Source organism: Gadus macrocephalus, chromosome 8 (assembly GCF_031168955.1).
Source record: "Gadus macrocephalus chromosome 8, ASM3116895v1".
Classification (NCBI taxonomy): domain Eukaryota; kingdom Metazoa; phylum Chordata; class Actinopteri; order Gadiformes; family Gadidae; genus Gadus; species Gadus macrocephalus.
The window spans coordinates 6,028,001-6,052,558 of NC_082389.1; the positions used below are offsets into that span (position 1 = coordinate 6,028,001).

Sequence of the window (24,558 nt, forward strand, 5' to 3'; positions counted from 1 at the left end):
TTTTTATACTCAGCTCAATGTTCGTATCTATTTTCACTATACAGCGCGTGGTTGAGGATGTGAAGAAGGAGAGGAAGGCGGTGGAGGACATGATGGAGCAGGCTGAGGAGGAGTTGCAGAAGACAGAGGATCTGGCAACGATGCTGGCTGACAGTAAAAAAGTATGGAAAACAGGACATCATGAAGGCTTTTCTGTCTGATCTCAATTACACACCTTTTTTTAACAGTATAATGCGATGTTACTTAAATGTAGTTGGGTAGCAGACAATTCGTCGTGATGTTCTCAGACTGGTTTAATGGTGGAAAAAAAACGGTACAACATACATCCGATTTAAAAAGGGGTAGCTCAACACGCCCTCGAGCCTCCTATGTTGTATCACCTTTATGTCTCGAAACAATCCACTACCGACAGACAGAGATATGCCTTGTCCATCACGCCTTCCCAAGAGACAATCCTGTAATTAATAATAATAATTGCTGTTCTCTACATGCGCTGAGGTGCCATGCGTGCCTGCACACTCCACTTCCACAACATGTCGTATTAATCGTATCATTGAATCAATCGCAGGAGTACGAACAGCTGGCGGCACAGCTGGACGGAGCCAAGAGGGACCTGACCCAGAAGGTTAATGAGATCTCCCAGGCGGCGAACAAAGAGGACCTCGTCATAAGAGCAGAGGAGCATGCAGACAAGCTCAGCAAGATGGCCATGGACCTCCAGAAGTAAGGGAGCGTTATGTGTTGGAGACGTACCGCAACCACCCTGTTTCACTGCGGTGGTGGCGTAGAGTCGTAGACGTGTTCTTGGTAGCACGAAGGGAGCGAGTGAAGTCATTGTGGTTTGTTTTCAATTTGATATCATTGTCATATGATTTTTATACTATTTCGATTATATAATGATGTATTATTTTGTTATTTTTTATTATTTATATATTTATTTTTGCTTACATTTTAATTTTTATCTTAATTTGTATTTTTCTTTCAATTTATATATATAGATATATATATATATTCATTTATTAATTTTTTATTTACTTTTACTTTTAACTTTTTTTTGGTGATGTACAGTGGGGAACTGCGCATCAGAAATGTAAACACTCTCTCTGCCGTTTTGATGTCCTTCCTGCACTGCTTGCCCTAACCTGCACTTGTTTTCCTTTCCTCCAGCGCTGTGGGGAATGCCAGCGGGCGTACGGACGTGCGTGATGCTATCGATGCCATCAACGCCTACAAAAACATCACAGACGCCATAAACGCCGCGGAGGCCGCAGCCAATGAGGCTAAGGCAGCTGCCGACAAGGCGCTGAATGTACGCCTCAAGTCAACCTCAATTCCATAACTTTTTTGAATTATTTTCCTTTCAACTGAAAACCGTCTAACAAACGAATCTCTTCCGTTGTTAAGAACGTGAAAAATGCTGACCTGACCGAGAGGGCGAAGGAGTTGAAAACGTCCGGAATTGAACTGCTCAAGGATGCGAAGGACTCGCATGAAGATCTTAGGGGTGAGCGTCCTTCTAGACGGTTAACGACCTCTGCATCAACCCACGAGCCAGAACAAAACCAAAATGTATTTATCATTGTGTTTCATTTCTCCAGCCGCAGAAGATGACCTCAGTGCCCAGAAAAGGCGTCTGAAGAACGCAGACATCAAGAAGAAAGCACTGGAGAAGGACCTCATGAATGTCCAGGCAGAACTGGATAACATAAACAGAGGTTGGCTTTAATGAATCAGTTAGACACATACTCATTATTTGTGAGATGAAACGACCTGCCCACGTTCTAGGCATTCAGCTGTTTATTAATCTCCTTGCTCTATTTCCCAATAAGATGACATTGGCGATATGATTGACGAAGCCAAACGGAAGGCGGCCAGCGCCGGTACCACGACAGCAAACACCCAGGACAGACTGAACAACATCAAGGATGAACTGGACAAGATCAAGGTGACTCCGGGGGACTCTAACATCACTGATCTCATGGACGAAGTGGACCAGTCAGGTGAGGACCATGTTCTTCCGCCGTGGATTGTCCAGTAGTGATTTCGCTCCATATTGAAATCATCATGTTACCTCTTGAGCCTGATGAGGGTGTCTCTTGTGATCTTTAGTGAAGGATCTGCTGAACCAAATCCCATCCCTGGAGGACAAGCTGTCTGAGATGGAGAACCTGACCTCGCAGTTCCTCCCTGTCAGCAACATAACGGAGAACATCAAGAAGATCAAGGAGCTCATCGAACAGGCCCGTGACGCAGCCAACAGGGTAAACGAGTTACCCACAGTATTCATGGAGAGTAGAGTCTTTCCCATCCCCAAGGGACCATTTGCAGACTGTAGTAGTATTGATAGTTAAAACAATTACACTGCCTAACAGTGACCACCTCACAAACAATGAATACAAAACGAACGAGACATTAAAACATCAGACATTAAAACACATGGATGGTCAGAGGACACTGAGAGGAGAGAAGTCCTCAACAGTTCTACTGCTTATAAAGCCAATTGACGCTTGAACACACAAAGGCCTCGACCAATCGGCTCTCATTCGAAGAACTCTCCTCTATGCTCTGTGCGGAGCTCCTGGAAGTCCTCGTCCAAACAGTGGATTGCCATGAAACACGGCATGTATGATACATCTAGCACCTCTCCCACTCCCGACCTTTCAGATCCGGATCCCGATGAAGTTCATGGGCGACGGCTACGTGGAGCTCCACACACCTACCAACCTGGATGACCTCAAGGCCTACACGGAGCTGTCTCTGACTCTGCAGAGGCCCCTCAGCGGGAGGGGAGACGGCAATCGAAGACGGCGACAGGCCTCCGGCGACCCCAGCGACATGTTTGTGATGTACCTGGGCAATAGAAACGTGAGTGGGTGGGCTGGCCGGGCCGTGGCGCCGTATAAACAGTGCTACCCGGGAGCGGCAGTAGCTCAGGAGGTAGAACGGGTCGACTGGTAACTCGGAAGGTTGCTGGTTCGATCCCCGGCTCCTCCTAGAGCGTCGAGGTGTCTCTGAGCAAGACACCTCACCCTGACTGCTCCTGACGAGCTGACTGTCGCCTTGCATGGTTGACACCGCCGCCGGTGTGTGAATGTGTCCATGAATGGGTGAATGTTAGGCAATATTGTAAAAGCACTTTGAGTGGCCGCTGGTTAGAAAAGCGCTGTATAAATGCAGTCCTTTTACCATTTGCCGTTTGTTACCGACACGTGGGTGGAAAATGTGGGGATGGCGTGTTTAACCCTACACTCTGTCTCATCCCTCCGTTAGTCAACCGGGGACTTCATAGGCATGGCGGTGAGGCAGCACGAACTGTACTTCATCTACAGGCTCCACGCGAGGGAGTACGAGATCAAGACGGGAACCGTCAGCCGCTCGCCATCAAACCCGGCCATGTTTGACAAAGTGGACCTTCAAAGGTAACTTAAATCCCTAAAATCCGTCACCTGTACATTGTATTCCTCTTGGATTACATGGGAGGGGAGTGGATAGAGCTAATTGGATCCGGTCACAGCTCCTCTGCTTGTGGGCGTTTCCTAAACGTTTGCGTCGTGTGTTCCATCGTTTAGGATTTACCAAGACGCACAAGTGACCTACACCGAGGCCTACACGTCCAGAGAGCCCAAACCGGCCGTGATCAGCACCAAGCAGGGAGACATGCTGGAGAACCTGCTGAGCCTGAACCCAAGGGATGTGGTCTTCTATGTGGGAGGCTTCCCGGCCGACTTCACTGTAAGCTAACCCTGTAGCGTGGTCAGCCCCACCGGCTTCATGCACCGTAGAACACGCGGTCCCGTCAGGGAAACAGGAAACTAATGTGAGCTGCCGTTTTGGTGTCTTCAACAGTGTTATAACCCCGTTCTCTCCATTTGTATTTCACCACAGCCCCCGGCGTCTCTCAACTACCCCATGTACAGGGGCTGCATTGAGTTCTCCTCATTCAACGACCGATTCATCAGCCTCTATAACTTCAAGGAGGCCGTCAAAATCAACCGGGAGATCCCATGCAAGAGGTCAGTATTTTCAGTGTTCAACATACTGTACTTGCGTGCTCTGTACCAGCGATAGTGATACGGATGTATGGATGCATGAAAGCACAATTAAGTGGGTATTGCGACGATATCTATCAATACTCAAATGCTATAAAGAGCTCACAAGTCAGGCTTTTTCAGCTTGGGCGATTTCTGGGTTGCTGTGATGTGATGTTTGGCCTCTAACTGAAATTGTATGTGCTTCCCAGGAATAGGAAATCAACCGAGACAACATACTTTGAAGGCACAGGCTACGCTAAGTTAGCTATCGGTACAATACGTGGGTCGGTTCTTTTGCTTGAGCAGAGCCTCAACACTCGCTCGGTCGACGGGCTGCTCCTCTACATTGGAAACCAGGTACAGTCACCAGGTCCCTTCATGTCTTCATGGTTTGATCAAATCCGAATACAGTTGGATGACTATTCAAGATTTCAAGATTTCAAGAGTTTTATTGGTCATATACATGTGCATGAAATGAATTGAAATGAAGATTTGGCAGAGCCTGCAGAGATTGTGCAACATTCAAAATATAAAATATTTAAATAGGGTGACAAATTGAATACAAATAAGTAATAAAATAACAATTAAAACAATTAGCCCTATTGACTATGATGATTCGAATGCGTTTACACAATTGTATTAATTTAATACATGGACATTAATACAAAATTAATGAATGCACTTTTTTTTTCATTGTTTTGTTGAATTTGGATTGAATGTATTCTTTGACACCTGTTCTATAGGCTAAATATTACACCTTGGCGGTTGAGAGCGGCTATGTTGTCATCCGTAGTGACCAGTTGGATGCACCAGCCAGAAGCAAAAAGAAGATCTTCCCCCTGGTAAGTGTCTCAACTCTCTACGGTCAAGAGCCTGGCTTTGATGTCCCTTGTGATATCGACTTGTAACTACCCAAGTTCGCAAGTCCTCTGTGAAAATAGATGGCTTCAAATGTCATCCGAACATTGTTGTTCTTCTTTCACAGGCGGATTCAGCAGATATCCTCATCATCTTCGATAGTAAAAAGAGTAAAACAAGAGTGAGAATCGGTACTGATTGGGTGGTCGAAGCGGAGGCTAAATACGATGGGGCAGAATTTGTGGAGTACTACATCGGTGGTGTGTCATCCGACGTGAGGGAAAGGTATGAGGCTTTGATTCAAAGGGCTGTGCTTCCTACATCTCCTCAAAACTTGTTGATTTGATCCAATGAAATGATTATTCAATGTTTTGCCATAGCCCCCCCTCTCCCCCTTTCGACAACAGGAAAGACCATGTAAGAAGGTTTTTCTAGCAAACCTTCTAATCTTTTACCGCCTTACAGGAAAAACATCACCATACCAGCTATTAAAGGGTGCATCAGAAACATAAAGACCGACAAAGATCCCCCTGTATACCTGGAGACGGTCGGCGTCAGCAGAGGTTGCCGCATGGACTTATTGGTGAGGAATCTGGTCTCGCAGTCATTGCTATTCCCAACTCATCCACCCTTCCACCTTATATGGTGCCATACTGTTCCCGTTAATTGAACCGTTCTTGTGTCGCCCTGTCTCCTTTTCATAGGCTATTCGTAAAGCAGAGTTCGACCTGGGGAGCTCGCTGGCAATCCACCCGGCTCCCATTAGTCTAGACGGGGACGTCAGCCTGTCACTGGGCTTCAGGTCCACAGAGGACCAGGGTCTTATTCTGGAGCAGAGCCAAGTGGTGAGTCCCCATGCGCCCCCCCCCCCCCCCCCCCCCCTTTCGCTGTACTAGATGTTTCCTCAGGTGGCTTATCCCTATCCTCTTATGTTGTCCAACTTTCAGATCAGCGGGCTTAAGCTGGAGTTGTCGGACGGCTGCGTCAAACTGAGATTTGGAGACAAGGTGTTTAAATCGATCAGACAATACAACGACGGCCAGTGGCATTACTTGACTGTCACCAAATCTGGAACGAGGTAAATATACCTGGTGGATGGACGGATGGATTGACAGACTTAAGTTTACATGTCAGACAATCTGTTTTTGAGAGATCATGGATATATGAAAATAAGCATGTGCGCCACATCAAACACTTCCATCGCGTCTCTCCCTAGTATCGAATTACTCATCGACGAATTAAGAGGAGCAGTGCCGCAGCCCAATGAGTCGTTCCGACCGGACCCCAACAGTCAGGTCTCCCTCGGGAAGGACATCTTCAAGGGATGCATCTCAAACGTCTACCTGAAACGGTAAGCACTGTTCATGGAGCACACGCCCGTAGTTCCATCGCAGTACAGTCATAGCGTTGGTACTCTATGGTGTTCTTCCACTGAGACATGCTCCCTTTTGCTCTGTTTTTACAGGCCGGACCATCTGTATCGACCGGAGGACCTGAGCACCTTCCAGCCCTCTGGGAGTGTGGAGCTGGACGTTTGTTCGCCTGAAAGACCGCCAATGATGATCCTTGACACATCCCGCCAGGTCAGGATAGCAGTTGATTGAGACGATGGATTTTTAATGGGTTGATCTGTTAAGTCAAATCAAGAAAGGGAATTCCCTCCCAGGAAGTCATGAAGCCTGACATTTTAAATCATTTGAGCGGTATCCTCAAAGCATTGACCAACGCGAATGGCATTCACCACATCATTGGCAATTCGGGCACAATCTTAGGAGTAAGTCAAAGGGCCGACTTCTAAGGTTTTGTATTTAAGGAAAAGCAGATAAATGGAATTAAGGTTAGGGCATTTGTATGCCATACAGCAGTACGATAGTATTGCAATAGTTTCTCTTTGCCCCTTCAAAACATTTTGTCTAACCCGCACATATGCCGGTAACCTCATCCTAACCATAACCGGGACCAAAATCATACACATACCACTTATCCTAATCCTAACCCTAAACCTAACACTAGCCCTAACCGGGACAAAAAACACACGTATACCAGTTACTTCATCCTAACCCTAACTAGGACCAAAACCACACATATACCAGTTCCCTCATCCAAACCATAATCCTAACCCTGACCAGGACCAAGTCTCTCGTGTTATTAAGCCTGATATAAATCTGTGTATTTTGTTTAAAACCTGCTTTGCTGCTTTATTTCCAGAATTGAAGAAGCAGAAGGATGTCCTAAAACCTGCTGACATTGAGAGAAAAATATATGAACTGAAAACTGTTGCTAAACATTTCCTATGTATTTGATTTGAACAAGATCAACAGTTATGTTACCGAAACCATTTTATTTTATGTATGTCTGTCTTTTTTATTATTATAATGAAAATCAGTAGAAACAAGGATCTTCTCATGTCTGTCATGTCTTTCTTCATCTCACACAATAATACAGTAATAATCTAAATCAATAATCTAATGATTTCTCACTAACCATTCATATGCACTCAATGGCTAATTCTGTATTAATTTCATCAAAAAGGGTCACATTATTTTTGATATAAACTTTAAGATGGTAACAGTGGACTGAATCAAATAAAAACCAATCATCCTCGACCTAAAATATAAACCAGTATTCTCCAGTAACTATTCAATATAAATCACACACAGCCTTAATCGTAGGTGGAGGCGGGGTGAATGGTGTGTTTGTGTGTATGACTAAGAAGGAGAAGTATTAAATCCTGTGCTTGATCAAATAACAATTTATGTTTTGTCTCATTCACTTCCACTAATAACAATACTAATTCTAATTTTAATGTAATGATTGTTCATTATGGTCTTCAGTGAACTATGAGGTATCCAGTCCATTGTTGAGTTTATATATTTATATATGAATACATATAGAAATATATATTGAGATGGAAGACAGAGCAGTATTGAACCTCAAGATGAAGTCACTGTCTCATCTGTTATTTATATCCTGTATTCACAAGCATAAACAGCTCCATCAAATCAAACCCACATTTACATAAATTACTCACTTAACAAATCAATGTATTCAATAACGTTGTACAGAGTTGATGTGCAAAAACAAATGAGCACACACAGTATTCATCTGAGGAACAAACACAGTGTTCATCTGATGACATACAGATTAACATACATTATTCAACAGTTAACTGTTGAAACAGTTAACTGTTGAAATGTGCCACATGTATGGCAGCAGTATAAAAGACCGACAATGTTTTAATCATAATCATAATTAACTACATTTTTTAATGATATTACCTATTACATTTTATATCCATTGATACATTTCTTCCCGAGGTCAATAACAATTGATTGACCTAAAGAACACTTCTTACCGGCTTAAAATCTGATGTAAAAATGAATTCCTCATAAATAGATACTGAGGTGTTGCTATAGTGATGGTTTCAACACATTCTCAAGCTCTGAGTATTAGAAACAAGAGGGCAGGGTAACATGCCGATGCAGAAGTAAATTGGTTACACTTAACAATAATAGTATATTAATTTACCATGAATTGGTTAATTAGTTAATGCAGTAATAAACATTAACTAACAGTTACTTAAATGTTAACTAATGGTCTAGTATTCATTGACTTATAGTTTTATTTATTTATTATGGTGTTGAGGTATACACGTTATCATTATTTTATAGGGTTAGAGTTAGACCTAAACCCTCTAATCCTTACCATAACCCATAAACTAATGCTATATTATAATGTTTACAACTGCTTTTACTAATGTTAATCAATGTACCCTTATTGTTAAATGTTACCAATCAATTTCTTTATAGATCTTATCTAGAGCTTTACAGCCATCTCAGCGAGGGTGTGCCTATGCGACTTTGCTGCCAATCAGAACGGCTCAAATTATTTGAACAAATGAAATCTGATATCGAAAAAGAATTTCGATGGTGTCAGGACCCTGGTGTTACCTTTGACACCAGGGTGCATGTTCACATTGCTGTTCGGGGTTGTCTCAATTGGTATATCAGCCCCCCTTTTCCAGAGAATACTTTATTTCCTCTCTTTTCTTAATGTATGCTGAACACATCTTGAAGTCCTCAACGTCATTTGCAGAGCTGGGAGGCTCGAGATGCCCACCATGGCCTTGTACACCTTGCCACTGGCCCACTGTGACACTCGGCCTGTCTTTGTTTTGTTTTTTTGTCTGCTCCCCGTCTGTGGTGTCAGGACGCCGTGCAGACCGTGCAGACTACTGCGAACGCGTTGCCGCCGGTGTCGGAGTGTACAGAGCCTGCCTCGCTGCAGCACGCCTACCGCATGGGCGCGGCGGTCAGCAGCCTCCGCTTCAGTCTGCCCCCACAGGCCCTGCTGCCAAAGTATGCACAACTAACTGCACTCCACAAGCAACTACTGCACTCACTCTAAAATTGTATAAAATACTATATCCCATATCGTATGATAAGGCGTGTATATGTAGTCATGCACATTGCACAGACACGGACAAACACACACGTACACACTTACAGACACACACTCACAGACACACATGCACACAGACACACACACTCACGGACACACATGCACATACATACACACACACACACACACAACCACAGAACTATTCGGTTGGGACCCGTTATATTTTGCCCATGTCGCACAAGCACACACACAAACATGCACACACACACACACATTCACACAAACAGAAACACACACTTGCATGCAATCACACACACACAAACAGACACAAGCACACACGCACGCAAACACAGAACTAATCGTTTGGGACCCTTTATTTCTCGCCCATAGGCCCCACTTCTCTCTAGAGGTACGGACGAGGTCTCCAGATGGCCTGTTGTTCTTTGCTGCGACCAGAAGGGGGAACTCTCACATGGCTGTCTACATGTCCAAGGGCAGAATTCGATTCTCTGTGGGCAAAAAGAAAGAGATCTTCAACCGGGAGAAGTACAACGACGGGAAGTGGCACTCGGTCAGTGAACGTCACGAAATCACAAACCCTTTCAGGACTCTGAGGGTATTGATCCTGTTGTTGCTTAGGTCTGCCATCCTGTTGACTCTTGGTCCTTATGTGCAGGTCATGTTCAGCTTGGAGAAGAAGAAATTCAGATTGATTGTGGATGGAATCAGGGCTCAGGATGGCCAGCTGACTAGTAATGAGGTGGCTTCGCTGGAGCTGCTGTCCCCACTTTACTTAGGAAGTGCCCCTGAATCCCTTCACCAGTATTTAAAGGTAAAACACACCGTTTTAGCCCACTGTATTGCTTTGTCGTATAACAGTTATCATTCTATTACATTACTTTCCAATTATACATTTAATTGGACAGTCTTTTTCATTGATCAGATGTGTTATATGGCTTGCAGACAGATACTTATTGATCTGTGGCTTTCAAGATGAGTGAAAGGGACTTGAATATGCTACTTTAAAATCCATTTATTATGTTGAAATGCCATCATGTTGACCAGGCTACTTGATTTTTGAAAGAAGTTTACTCTAATAAACCCTTAAACACTGCCAAGAGCAGTGTTGTCTGGACTAGTAGAACTCACTCCCTGGGGTCGAATCTGACTTTGAACTTTATATGAGCTGTATATGATTTTATGTTTTGTCCACTTTTAGCAGAAGAGCCTACGCAAGCACAGTGTGTTGGGCTGCCTCCGCAACTTCCAAATGAACGGCCGTGCCATGCTGCAACCAACCACCAATCACGGAGCCGGCCCCTGCTTTGATGGACCGTTGCAGAGCGGTGCCTATTTCCCGGGGAGCAATGCTCATGTCGTTTACGGTGAGTCAACTGAAGTAAGTGCATTTTTATGACGTCTGTCAGATATTCGTTGATACCATCCTTTTCTATATCCCCCCCAGAGGACGACTTTGTTGTGGGCGAAGACTTTGAGCTGCTGTTTGACATCCGACCGAGGAATCTAACCGGGGTCCTGCTTCACGTTGGGAATTTCAGCCGGGCCAAGCATGGAGCCAGTGAGGGACACCACCTCAGTCTCTACATGCTCAAAGGAGAGGTGAGCTGTTTCTTCGCAAAGTAATGGGTTGCATTGGCTGCAATATCATCATAAGTTAGTTATCCATGTTGACGTTTGATTGTCCAGAATTGATTCTGATCATCAATTCTTCATGCACCACCATGTACTACAATGAGAACCGACTGTATCGCCTGGTAAGTTCTCTGCTTCTTCATGAATGTCTCTGTTTCCGTCATGCTCTGACCTACAGGTAATAGCACATGTGAACAATGGAGCAGGTGAATTCTCAGTGTCAGTCATGCCCAAGACTGCATTGTGTGACGGGACATTCCATAAAATATCAGGTAAACTCCCGGTCAACGGTTTCATTACAAGACATGGTCACCAAAAAGGTCACAGAATTGATGTGTTATAACAAAATTTACTATTAACAATTTAACAGTAGAAAGGGATATGAATTCAGCGGGTGTTTGTGTGTTTCTCCTAGTGATCAAGCAGCAAAATGTGGTGCAACTGCACGTGGACACTGTGGACAACCACAAGATCGGACCTCCCTCTTCAGTCACGACACTGACTAGAGGCCCTCTGTATGTGGGAGGCATCCCAGGTAGGTTGGAACTGACAGACGCTCCACAGACAAGACACCTACATTGCATTGAGCGGATGCTTTTATCAGAAACATGAGGCCTTTCCCTCAATGATTCTAACATTTGTGTTCAGTTCACACATAAAGTTCCTCCGGGTAAAATCCAGAGAATGTCCGGTTTACAGTGCATGTGTGATGTGAAAGGGATAATATTATGGTGGGAATCTAACCTCCAACCCCGGGCAGTTACACAGGGCCACGGTAGACACGTCAAGACCAGACAGATCAGGGATTTAGCAGACGCTTTTATCTAAAGTGACTTCCACGTATCAATATTACAGCAACTACAAATTGGAGTGCTGCATGACCAAGTGCTCACGATGTGGTGCTATTTAAACGTTGCAGCAAAGGTCTGATGCATAGGGCAGTAAGGCTGCAAGCATGGAATAGATGGATCTATCAGTTGGTGAGGTGTTCCCAATAGAGCTCAAGGTTCTAAAATATATTAATATATTTTTTATTATATGTTTTTATTTATGTATGCATATATATATTCAATTAAAAGCAATATTTTATATATAATAACATACTATGAATACTATTTGTATGATAATAATAATTATAATATTAGAATTATATTAGTAGATAGATCACTCAAAGTAGGAAAAAAAGTTGAGAAAATAAAAGTTAAGAAAAAATAAAAGATAAAGTTCAGAATATTTTCTAAACCAGTAAAGACACATAGACTCAGTGATAAGCATGGCCGGTTTAACCCACTTACTGAATGTTGTGTGCTGCAGAGAGTCCCCGGCAGCAGCCCTCGCTCCCGGTCTCCTCCTCCTTCGTGGGCTGCATCCAGGACATGACGATCAACGGCAAACCCGTCTACTTCGAGAGGCTGTCTAAAGCGTCCGGGGCGGTCAACCTCAGGGAATGTCCGGCGGGCTGACGCAGGCCTACTACTGCGCTGCTATGACCACGCCCATGTCCATATGCTACGACCATGTGCAATCTCAATTTGTAAATTATGTATAGTATATTGAATGTTTGTGTGTGTGTGTGTGTGTGTGTGTGTGTGTGTGTGTGTTTGCGTGTGTAGGTGTGGGTGTTATAGTGTGTGCGTGAGTGCTTTTGTATGTTTGTGTGTGTGTGTGTGTGTGTGTGTGTGTGTGTGTGTGTGTGTGTGTGTGTGTGTGTGTGTGTGTGTGTGTGTGTGTGTGTGTGTGTTTGTGCAAACGAGTACATGCTGTCTTTATTGATCTGTATCAGGAAATACAACTACTAAGCTTTTCCGTTCAATGTTTCAGTATTTATTCTTTTGTTAGATCCTACATTACAGTATCACTGTATTGATGCATTTATACCAATGACGTTTCACATCAAATTAAGAAATCTGTTTGACTTTCTTTGACTCTACACGATACTGTATGATGCTTTTATTGGAAATAGCTGCATTGCTGTTTGACTTCGAAGCATAAGCGACCAAGCACTTTAAGTATTCAAATGACCAGAGGATCATTATCATTGGTTAATGTCTTTGTTCAACTCAAGTTGTACAGCCAATAGGTGGTCTTGTAAATGACGCCATTGTCAGATAATGACAAGGTTTATCTATCACACTAAATGACCACTGGTCGGATTATATGTTTACTTTTTCGATAAGATCTAGACCTAACTGATCATCCTTGAAATCAAACCAGATTTTCCTGAATTAATATTCCATTTGTTGTTGTGCATTCCGAAGTGAAAGTGTAAGCTGTTGTTTTGTGGACGTAAAATCTGAAACCTTTTTTCGGAATGTGTTTGAATGTAAATTTTGTTTCAAATCTTGGATTATTTAGCCTTTGTTATTACAAATATCAACATCAAAATGCCTTGATTTGTACAACTTAGAATTTTTATTTGACTGTGCCATTGAAATATTGTTCCACAAATATTCATGTTTTTCTATAAATATTAATCAGATTGTTGACCCACATTTCCAGGGGTATTTTATGCTTTCATTAGCAATGCAACAATATAGTTGAGTTCATAAAGTGTTGGATTGATATTTCATGTATTTCATTTCAAAACGTATTAACTGTCTGAATGTGTCAAAGTAGCCTAAATCAATTACATGATAGGCTGGAAGGCTGGTAATTGGCATTTATTTATGTTTCACTGTAGACCTGCTGTTTGAGTGAAAGCAAATAAACAAAGTGTGTGAAACTGGCAGCCTGTTACGTTTTTGGTTATATTCCAAATAAGACATTCAAGCAAAATCATTAAAGATTTATACTATCACATTCTGATTAAACTTTTTGGTTCCCAAGCGACTGAAGAAGGAGCCTCGGACGCTGATTGGCTGGCTGCTCAGATCTAACAAATGAACCCCCCCCCTCCATTCTCTTCTCTGGCTACGCCAATCCCAGGCATACCACCGCCGCGGAATACGGAAGACAAGCGGACTTGCAAACAAACAAACAAACAAGCAACCCAGAGCTGCGGATATTATTTTTGAATTATCCGGGTATTACTATGGCAATAATACCGAAGATGGACACGATACGACCTAGTTTATATTCCACGCTTTGACTGCCCTGTCAAAGCCGACCACCAGCACGCAGACTTCCTCCCCTCCCTGGCGCAGAGCCTTTTCTCCGTTGTAACTATTTGCTTTTTTAGGAGATCAATTATATTTATATATCGATGGCGGGCAAAACAAAACCAGTGACCGCTGGGGATAAACCGGACACTATCGATGACGCTGAACTGGCACTGGAAGGCATAAACATGCTGCTGAACAATGGCTTCAAAGAAAGTGACGATCTGTTCAAAGCACACAGGTCAGTGGACGACTGCGGTCCACTTCTGCAGCGCCTCCGGGGGGAGCACGTGTTACCCTCTCCCGTTCGAGCCCTCTCGTTTGACCAGTGGATCTCAATGAATTGTGGTCTACAGCGAGTGTCGTTATTTGTGGTGCTTTTGTGTTCACTTCAATTTGCATAGGACCGGATAAGCAAAGTGACATGTCATGTCTTGATCACATTGCTGTGTATCTAGGTGTGTCATCCCAGGGAGATTAAATGCATGGAATATATATAGAGAGAGAGAGAGAGAGAGAGAGAGAGAGAGAGAGAGAGAGAGAGAGAGAGAGAGAGAGAGAGAGAGAGAGAGAGAGAGAGAGAGAGAGAGAGAGAGAGAGAGAGAGAGAGAGAGAGAGAGAGAGAGAGAGAGAGAGAGAGAGAGAGAGAGAGAGAGAGAGAGAGAGATGTTTAGTGTATCAAGACAGGCATTCTGATGGTTATACTTTTGAAATCGAATCACTTCTGTTTTCTCATAGCCTAACACAATGTATAGGCATAACGTTACGTCATGCTATTACTAGGTCATACAACTGGTTTATTGATTTGGAAGCTCAGACTCGTTTCCAAGCAGGTTTGTCTGCCCTAAACAAACCATGGCCATTGTAGATGTAAAAACTGCTCATTTAGATAGCATGCTCCTACAAGTTGACTGTATCGTTTTATAACAAAACGATGAAAACCTCACAACCAGTGTGAATTCTAGCCTTTAGCCTTACTATTGGCTATGATTGCTGTCAAGGTTGAATGACAACCATGACTTTATCAATGGCAAAGAAGGTCAAGCAGTGGGAGACCCGGCTCCTGGTGAAAGCTTAAATGTCACCCTTTACTTCTAATTGCTCTCCGTGTTAGAAGGACCTCACACTGTGGCTTTGAAAACAGGAACAGTGATCGGGGCAATTTCCTGACAAAGCCAAAACCAACTCAGAAAGAAACTTGTGACTACTGTAGGCCACAGTGAGACAGCTATTTCAGGACCAATCCTAGAGGCATTATTTAAGTTTACACATATTTCTTACACATGTACCCCGCTGGCTCTTTCTGCAAAAAGACTCCCCTGTTGCTATGTTTAGCCTTCCCTCTGATAGTTTGTCTATTGTCTTTTCAAGGAACCACAGCCCTTTAATGAGTTTCGGAGCCAGTTTTGTCAGTTTCTTGGTAAGTAGTGGTGCAGCATTCTACATGAAACCACTGAGCCCTGATTTTCCTGGCTATCAATGCTGAGTGTCATTACTACCGTAAATACTATCAACCTACTATACAGCCCACTGCTATTCAACCATGCAAAGTATTGTATTTAGCCTTATTGTTATTTATTTTCTTTATTTTCCTCTTGAAAGTAATGGGTGTGATAGATGGGTTTGCAATTGAAACAAACTCAATTTATCACTGCTTTATTGTTTATTTTGTCGACCCAGTGCTTTATTTAGTTTTGCCTGTGCATCGTTGAGATGTTTTGTTCTCCGTGCCGCAGAACGCCATGATGACGTTCGAGGAGGAGAAGATGCAGACGGCCTTCGAAGACCTCAAAGCGACGGAGAGGCTGTGCGAGAGCGAGAACGCCGGCGTCATCGAAACCATCAAGAACAAGCTGAAGAGAAACGTGAGTCGGCGTGAGTCATGGATGTATGTGCATGGACGTCACACACACGGGGGCGTAATGCACCCAATTAACATAATGCACTCACACACAGCTGCTGAGAGAGCCCTTCTAGTACTCTGTGCTTATTCAAATAATAACGAAATCTGGTGATGGGTAGAATGGAGGTTATTCAAAGTAGTAGCACACACACAGACACCGAGGTTTTTCCGGTCGCCCCGGTGGCTTGCATGCCCTGCACAACCTCCAGCGCTAAGTGGCTTTTAGTAACGTGACCCTGTGTTGTGCAGGTGGACTCCCAGAGGTCATGGCTGGCCATGCTAAATCGCCTCCAAAGGCAGATCATCATCGCGGACTGCCAGGTGTACCTGGCCGTGCTGTCCTTCATCAAACAGGAGCTGTCGGGTAAGAGGCCTCCTGACCGCCCCGGGCACGCTGTGGTGGGGTCGGTGGGTACTGTTCCCGTGAGAGCTGAGAGTTGTTCACGTCGCTTGGACACCTTGTACTCCCATTGCACTCCTGACCGTCCCTGGAAGGAGGGATCCCCCACTCTGCCTTCCTTCTCAAGATTTTCTTCCTTGCTAATTAAGGGAGGTTATTTGCCCTCTGGGGGGCTAAGGTTAGGGGGGGTGTCATTCATATACATATATATATATATATATATATATATATGGCTTGTTAAGCCCTTGAGACTGTACCTGTGATTTAAGGGCGGTACAAATACTATTTAGAGATAGTTTTTTCTGATTCGAACAACCTTTAACCTCTGACCCCCCCCCCCCTCCCCCCTCGACACAGCGTACATCAAGGGGGGCTGGCTCCTGCGCAAGGCCTGGAAGATGTACAACAAGTGTTACAGCGACATCACCCACCTGCAGGAGGGCGGCCAGCGACGGCCCTCAGACGCCCAGGGGTCGGCCTCGCCCACGCCCTCCTCCAGGTCCCAGCAGTCCCTCGGCGACGCCCCCGGCGACGCCCCCGCCCCCGCGCCCGCGCCCGGCCGGGTCCCGGACGCGGGGCGCTCGGAGGCCCTGGACCGGCTCAAGGGCTCGGTCAGCTTCGGCTACGGCCTCTTCCACCTCTGCATCTCCATGGTGCCGCCGCACCTGCTGAAGATCGTCAACCTGCTGGGTTTCCCCGGCGACCGTCTCCAGGGCCTCGCGGCGCTCGCGTATGCCAGTGAAAGTAAGGACATGAAGGCCCCCCTAGCCACGTGAGTAGGCGTGCCGCACATCTCCCCGTGATATGCAAAGATGAAAATAAAAACAGGATTCAACCCCCAAACAACGACACGCGTTCACACACGGTCACGGCCACACGGCCGTGACCGTGTGTGAACGCGTGTCGTTGTTTGGTGGTTGAATCCTGTTTTTATTATCATCATTGCATATCATTAGCCTCTTAATTGTCAAAGTCCTATTTTAAGGTTTATCTTGTCAAAAGACCTTCAACCCCCAAACAACGACACGCGTTCAAACACGGTCACGGCCGCGTGTGTGAACGTGTGTCGCTGTTTGGGGGTTGAATCCTGTTTTTATTATCATCTTTGCATATCGCTAGCCTTATAATAGCCTCATAATCGCCAAAGTCCTATTTTAAGGTTTATCTTGTCAAAAGACCGATAGGCAGTTAGTGATTGTGGAATGTAGAGAACACTCTGATTGGCTTCGGATGTAGCCAATGAGGAACAGTGAATCAGCAGCGTTAGGTTAGAGTAGAGTTAGGTTAGATATCACCCTTTGGCCAAAAATATGACCACGGCAATTATGCTAGGAGGCAAATATATGTTGTATTCACAACGGATAGGACCGAACGGTAGACGAGATCATTACAGAATAGGAAGGGGTATGGCGGGAATCTTGCTGAGATTGAGACGCTATCTGCGATTGTGTACACTCTACACACACGATAGAGTGTAGAGTAAAGTAGGACCGGTGATCCTCAAGGTGCCTCACTCTCCACACTGTAGAATGTGAAGCACCTTGAGGATCACCAGTCCTACTTAAGGTCATGATGAGTCATGTTTGATAATGAGTAAACATCTCGACCCAGCAAACCCACCCACACATAAAGACCCTGAGAGCTCGAGACATGCTCCGTATTCCTCTCAGGGGGGCCACTTTAGCCGCGCTAGTAATATAGCTGGGCGGTGTGTGTGTGTGTGTGTGTGTGTGTGTGTGTGTGTGTGTGTGTGTGTGTGTGTGTGTGTGTGTGTGTGTGTGTGTGTGTGTGTGTGTGTGTGTGTGTGTGTGTGTGTGTGTGTGTGTGTGTGTGTGTGTGTGTGTGGCTGAAGAGCAAGTGTGGACGTGTCTCAGAGCTAACTATTCTGTAAAGATTGCTGTGATAAATCAGTGTTTCAGGAGGGTTGAAGTTTGAAATATTATTATGGATAAAGATTATATTGTAACTTTGAAATCATAAATTAATTCAGAAGACTTTGGCCCACACATTGTGCTTCAATAACTTATTACAGAAGAACATTTTTATTTGTGTATGGAAGTTTTGCATGTAGAGATATGTAAATACTTTACTATTGACTTAGTGTATCCTGTATTTCATTGGTGTGGTGTTTTTTTTTTACCTTGATTTGTGCAGTACAAATGTAGACTTGAACTGTGATTCGAGAATTGGAATGTCTGACTCCCACAGCTGTATGATTGTATTTTCTTGAACCACCACTGTTTTCTGCGTTCCATGCAGGTTGGCCCTCTTGTGGTATCACACGGTAGTGCAACCCTTCTTTGCACTAGATGGTGCTGACACACAGGCAGGGCTATTGGAGGCCAAAGATATTCTTCAACGAAGGGAGCCCGTCTACCCAAACTCCTCCCTCTTCATGTTTTTTAAAGGGAGAGTACAACGCCTCGAGGTAGATAGAAGTTCAGAAATAGAAGTTCAGTTTGTTTGTCAAACAATCTAAATTGAAAGTTTATGAACCATAATTTTGCACCCAAACTTCAATCACTTTTATTCAGCACAATTCAGATAAATATGGATATAGTATTGGCGTGCAAAAACATGATCCATTTTTTATTTATTTTCAAAGTAATTGTCAAAAACGAATTCATTATTACAATGATTTGATGATCTATATATCAATCCATATCCAGTTACCAAATGATAAATGTAGTTACCACTAGAATAAATAATTGGTTATTGCTTTTTATTAATTAGCAGAGAACTTGGCAAAGGATACCTTTTCTAGTTTTGTGTTGGGAATATATTGCATTCTATTTATGGCTTGTTGACTTGAGCATCATACTTGACCCTTTCGAGCAAACTTCACTACAGTTAGCTCGAGGGCTAAAGCCTCATGCTAATCCGTGCAACATCTCAAAAATGGATCAAACGATAGACTGGTGCAGCTCCACTTCCTGCCAAACGACAATTCTTCAACACTGCCTGGGCTGAATCCGGCCTGACCAGTCTGGTTCCGTGGCTCTGGTCCCCAGCCTCCTAACCTCCCTTCCTCTGCTCCCCAGGGCCTGATCAGCGATGCCCTGACATCCTTCAGCAATGCCCTGGAGCTGGCCACCGACCAGAGGGAGATACAACACGTGTGTTTATATGAAATAGGTACCACTGCTCTCTGTCACGTTTAGCCCGTGCTAGATGCTTAAAGAGTCCGTGCTGGTTATTTAAATAGCCCATGCTAGTTTCTTAAAGGTCCCATGACATGCTATTTTATGTATTCTTTAATATAGGTATTAGTGGGCAACTAACACAGTATTCAAAGACGTTCCCTAAATTCAGCCGTGGTGCAGAGTTACAGCCACTCCGAGCCAGTCGCACATTGAGCTTCCCCCAAATGCGCTGTTTCGGTGGGCGTGTCAAGGAGGAGGGTGGGGGTGTGGCCCTGAGCAGCTTGCAGCCACCATGCGCTCTGTTTACAGTGGATGTATCGCAATGGCGAGCCGCACACAGCCTTTAGCCGTGTTCTGTAAATATTCTAGAACACACGGGAGTCCTGGAGCTCTATATCTAAATATTATCATATAGCCTACACAGATATCTATATCATATAATATATATTATCACGGCCAAAAGCTGTGTGAGCCGATATTATGAATCTCAAACGACCGCGTTGGGTTCTCCGACGTTCCTGGTTCTTCAACGTCCACATCAATGTGAATACACACACTGTAACGCAAGTGTTTCTTGTCGGTTCTTTGACGTGTCTTGTATTTCCACAACGAGACTGTCGTGGGGGTTATCTGAGCCATGGTTGAGAAGGAATTGTGGGAAAGGAACTTTGATTTGACTCGCTGAAGTACATGAACTGCGACATGCCGCCGGTTGCCGCGAGGCACCATCGCCCGGCAGCGGGCAGCCGGCAGCAGGCAGCGCGCGGTTCAGTCGACTTCAGGTTGATGTGAAAGTGGAAGAACCAGAGACGTCGCAGAACCCGACAAAGTCGTTTGTGATTCATAATATCGTCTGGAGGCGCACACAATATGTTATATGATATAGATATCTATGTATATGATATTATTTAGATATAGAGCTCCAGGACTGTAACGCAAGTGACTCGAGACACGAGACTCGTATTGGGGGTTATCTCAGCCAAGGTTGAGAATGAATTGGGGGGAAGGAACTTTGGCTTTGACTCCCTCAAGAACATGAACCACGACATGGAGGAGAAAGGGATTGTTGGCGGCGAATGTCTCCCGCTTGAGCCCCGCTGAGGGACCACCGCCGGAGGCGGAGGTGCATAAGCGCTGCCCGGCAAAGATCCCTTTCTCCTCCTTGTCGTGGTTCATGTTCTTGAGGGAGTCAAAGCCAAAGTTCCTTCCCCCCAATTCATTCTCAACCTTGGCTGAGATAACCCCCAATATGAGTCTCGTGTCTCGAGTCACTGACTTGCGTTACAGTCCTGGAGCTCTATATCTAAATAATATCATATAATCCATAGATATCTATATCATATAACATATTGTGTGCGCCTCAAGACGATATTATGAATCACAAACGACTTTGTCGGGTTCTGCGACGTCTCTGGTTCTTCCACTTTCACATCAACCTGAAGTCGACTGAACCGCGCGCTGCCTGCGGCCGGCTGCCCGCTGCCGGGCGATGGTGCCTCGCGGCAACCGGCGGAAAGTTCCTTTCCCCCAATTCCTTCTCAACCATGGCTTAGATAACCCCCACGACAGTCTCGTTGTGGAAATACAAGACACGTCAAAGAACCGACAAGAAACACTTGCGTTACAGTGTGTGTATTCACACACACACACACACACATGTGGCGCTCGCACGGTCGAGTCTCATTGGCGGGCCAACGTCTCTGGGCGGGCCAGGCAGAGTAAGGGGAGGAGCTGAGATTCCTCATGACGTCATGAGCACAGATTTCCAAATCAGCGCGTTTGAGCCTCCGTTTTTTCAAAGGCGAGCAGAACAGCTAGTGCTCGTTTTACACCAAACGCAAGTTTTAGCAACTGGGGGACCATAGGCAGGCTAGGGGAACTCATATTTATGTTAGAAAACCTCATAAATTGAGATTTTCATGTCATGGGACCTTTAAGTAGCCAGTGGCAACACCATTCCAACTGCTGCGTTTGGCTGGGCGTTGTTCGGCTAGAGGGGGCCGGCTGCAATCCTGCATAATGTTTTCTTCACTGCATTCTAGGAATTAAGAAAGCAAGAAAAAACTTTGTAAAATGTGGGACACCAACATGTTGAAATGTTTATGCAGAAAATCGTATAAAAATGCATACATAATCAGATGCAAATACATATAAATACCCCAAAACAAGCCATACAAAGAAATATATGTAAAGAGAGAGAAAGAAAAACAGGCACACACAATGCATAGGCCCTACCCCAACAGTTGCTAAAGTGGCCCAAGTAGCCCATGCTAGTTGCTCAAGTAGTCCAGGCTAGTTCCCCAAGTAGCCCATGCTAGTTGCTCAAGTAGTCCAGGCTAGTTCCCCAAGTAGCCCATGCTAGTTGCTCAAGTAGTCCAGGCTAGTTCCCCAAGTAGCCCATGCTAGTTGCTCAAGTAGCCCATGTTAGTTGCCCAAGTAGCCCATGCTAGTGGCCCAAGTAACCCACGCTAGTTGCTCATATTGCCCAAGTAGCCCATGCTAGTTGCTAATTGCCAATGCTAGTTTGCCCAAATAGTCTGTACCAGTCGCTCGTGTCACAAACCTCAACGACGGATCCGATCATATTGATTTCCATTTCAGGTTGGTGCAGCATGATTGAGCTGAGCTTCACAGACGCCTACCGGGCGTTTGAGCGGCTGAAGAGCGAGTCCCGCTGGTCCCAGTGCTACTACGCCTACCTCACAGGAGGTGTGTATGCCAGCGTACACATTGTGGTTGTAGCTTGTAGCTTGTAGCGTTCGAGCTAGCTCCTGAGCTAACACCTGTATCCGCGGGTCTCCTGCAGTGTGCCAAGGAGCCAGTGGGGATTTGGAAGGAGCGGCCGCGGTCCTGAAGGACGTCCAGAGGCTTTTTAAACGCAAGAACAATCAAATAGAGCTGTTCTCCCTCAAAAGAGTAAGCACGCGCACACGCGGAACCTTCCAGTCAGGGTACACAAAGTCGTAAATACTTTGATTACATGTGCTGTTTTTTGGGGAACCGTTTGACAGGCAGAGAAGCTGAGGAAGCCCAGGCCGTCGAAGGACCTGTGCAGCCTGGCTGTGATCGAGGTGCTGTACCTGTGGAAGGCCCTGGCCAACTGCTCCGTCCCCAAGCTCCAGACCATGATCCAAAGTAAGACATCCCCCCCCCCCCCCACTCTCTGCATCACAAGTGGAATGTGGCTCAGGAGGTGGAGCCGGGTGGCTGGGAACCGGACAGTGTCAGTTCGATCCCCGGCTCCTCCTAGCTCAGTGTCGAGCTGTCACTTAGCAAGACACCTTACCCTGACTGCTCCTGGCGAGCGGCCTGTTGCCTTGCCCGGGGGGAATGGGTGATTGTTAGGCAATATTGTAAAATGCTTGTGCCCAGAGTGGTCAGAGAAGCGATTATATAAATGCATTCCAGTAACCATTTACAAGAAGACCAGTAAGAGCGTTACTTAGATGGCTGTTGTGGGTTGCCTCGTCCAACTTGGCATTCTGTTCTCCAGTCCTGCAGGGAATCGAAGATGCTTCGTGCGCAGGCTTGAAACACTTGCTTCTCGGCGCCATACATAGAACTCTGCACAACACCAAGGACGCCATTCAGGTACCCCCCCCCCCACACACACACACTCGGCGAAATACATAAACAACATGACCCAGGCCCACGTGCAACACATGACCGTAGTTCACAGTTCATGACTCGGCTGTTTCTCTCTGGACCCTCGCAGCATTTCCAGCTGGCCGAGAGAGACGAGGTGGGGTGTCTGAGCAACTCGTACGTGCAGCCGTACTCCTGCTACGAAGTGGCCTGCGTGCTGCTGGACTCCCCAGAGGTGGGTTCCAGAGCCAGGGGGATGGTACTTCTTTCTGGACTGGAAGTGAACTTGAATTAAAACAATGTCTTCTTGCTTTTTGGTTTAGGCTGCGGAGAGAGGGAGGGCACTCATGCTTCAGGCCAAGGTGATTTACCCTAGAACCTTTTTCACAATATCCCAACGTGCACGTCCATGTTGTTGTGGTGCTTCTGTTTACAACATTATACCTGACCAATGATTGACTTTAATCACCGGGCTGTCTGCTGTGCTTTTGGACCCTGCAGGAGGAATACGCCGGCTATGATTTTGAAAACAGGCTTCACGTCCGCATCCATTCGGCCCTCGCCTCCACGAGAGCAGAGGCCCCCCAATGAGGAACGCAAGTTTTTGATTTGAAAGATGCACTGGAAAAGAAGAATAGAAAGTATCATCCTCTGGCTCAACATTGGCACAACTCATCGGGTTCAATTTGTAAAAATGATTTTTACATAATGAGCCATGAACTCATTTCTAGAACTTGGTGGAAAAATACGCAAGCTTGGTCAATATTTAAGTTATTTTATAGAACTGTTACACTCAGCACTTATGGCCCCTCCATGCCCTATCTGTAAACAATTCACGAACGGAGCTGTAATGTGCTCTAGTTAGCATAAATTATTCCTTACTCTTTGTGGCCTGCTGAAACATTATCCAGATGGATTTTTATTAATTTTGAATATAGGCACACACACACACACACACACACACAGACACACACACACACACACACACACACACACACACACACACACACACACACACACACACACACACACACGACTCTGATAATGACTTTGATCTATAAAAGCTTTTACTATTAATCCCCTTCATTGTCAGGAATTGATTTCATTTTTACATTGAGCGGAGCGTTGCTAAATCCAACAGCCCTACTGCAATCCGAAGCCGTCTCGTTTACAATAGCCTATTCTCTCGATAGGTACAATACATTGTTGTAAATAATTTGCGATTTGTTTACATGTGCCAACATGTCCTTGCACTAACAAGTGCCCTAGTTGCACATTTTGTACATTTTGCCGTTCGGTGGTTTTACTTTGTTTTAAACCAATAAATGTCTCGAAATGACGAACCCTGTATGTTGTCTCATATATTCTCGGCTAAAATATCAACCGACTTCAAAGACTCCACAATGTCCCAGATCAGTTCGTGTTGTGTTCTTAAATGAAGATCGGACAGCCGCCAAGTGATTCCAGTAATATAGCTGGAACACAC

The 24,558-nt window shown here is 45.0% G+C and overlaps 2 protein-coding genes across 5 annotated transcripts in view; both read left to right on the plus strand.

The window, feature by feature from the left end:
* Positions 1-13,669, plus strand: part of LOC132462696 (laminin subunit alpha-3-like) — a 73,037-nt gene extending 59,368 nt beyond the window's left edge. Inside the window, exons 51-77 of one of the 3 annotated variants that reach the window (XM_060058379.1) lie at positions 45-161; positions 569-723; positions 1,168-1,309; positions 1,405-1,504; positions 1,599-1,715; positions 1,830-2,000; positions 2,110-2,261; positions 2,665-2,865; positions 3,271-3,419; positions 3,570-3,732; positions 3,886-4,013; positions 4,241-4,388; positions 4,775-4,873; positions 5,017-5,174; positions 5,355-5,472; positions 5,594-5,734; positions 5,837-5,967; positions 6,106-6,240; positions 6,355-6,472; positions 9,099-9,247; positions 9,681-9,861; positions 9,967-10,122; positions 10,510-10,675; positions 10,756-10,910; positions 11,122-11,215; positions 11,359-11,478; positions 12,258-13,669. In XM_060058379.1, coding sequence (XP_059914362.1) covers positions 45-161; positions 569-723; positions 1,168-1,309; positions 1,405-1,504; positions 1,599-1,715; positions 1,830-2,000; positions 2,110-2,261; positions 2,665-2,865; positions 3,271-3,419; positions 3,570-3,732; positions 3,886-4,013; positions 4,241-4,388; positions 4,775-4,873; positions 5,017-5,174; positions 5,355-5,472; positions 5,594-5,734; positions 5,837-5,967; positions 6,106-6,240; positions 6,355-6,472; positions 9,099-9,247; positions 9,681-9,861; positions 9,967-10,122; positions 10,510-10,675; positions 10,756-10,910; positions 11,122-11,215; positions 11,359-11,478; positions 12,258-12,406 — 3,813 coding nt within the window. In that variant the 3' untranslated portion in view covers positions 12,407-13,669. Of the gene's footprint in view, positions 1-44; positions 162-568; positions 724-1,167; positions 1,310-1,404; positions 1,505-1,598; positions 1,716-1,829; positions 2,001-2,109; positions 2,262-2,664; positions 2,866-3,270; positions 3,420-3,569; positions 3,733-3,885; positions 4,014-4,240; positions 4,389-4,774; positions 4,874-5,016; positions 5,175-5,354; positions 5,473-5,593; positions 5,735-5,836; positions 5,968-6,105; positions 6,241-6,354; positions 6,473-7,097; positions 7,642-9,098; positions 9,248-9,680; positions 9,862-9,966; positions 10,123-10,509; positions 10,676-10,755; positions 10,911-11,121; positions 11,216-11,358; positions 11,479-12,257 lie in introns of those variants that run through there. The other 2 variants (XM_060058380.1, XM_060058381.1) reach the window with 2 other exon arrangements.
* Positions 13,670-13,825: 156 nt separating this feature from the next.
* On the plus strand, positions 13,826-24,411 carry LOC132462699 (tetratricopeptide repeat protein 39C-like). 2 transcript variants are annotated; one of them, XM_060058394.1, is made up of 14 exons: positions 13,826-14,282; positions 15,413-15,461; positions 15,778-15,906; positions 16,206-16,308; positions 16,702-17,116; positions 18,604-18,772; positions 19,386-19,479; positions 22,089-22,196; positions 22,294-22,403; positions 22,499-22,622; positions 22,981-23,078; positions 23,203-23,307; positions 23,396-23,434; positions 23,574-24,411. In XM_060058394.1, the coding sequence occupies exons 1-14, from the start codon at positions 14,146-14,148 to the stop codon at positions 23,661-23,663; spliced, it is 1,770 nt and encodes a 589-aa protein (XP_059914377.1). In that variant the 5' UTR covers positions 13,826-14,145; the 3' UTR covers positions 23,664-24,411. The 2 variants fall into 2 exon arrangements, with proteins under 2 accessions (XP_059914377.1, XP_059914376.1); XM_060058393.1 differs by having other exon boundaries at positions 13,827-14,282; positions 16,194-16,308.
* The last annotated feature ends 147 nt before the right edge of the window (positions 24,412-24,558 follow it).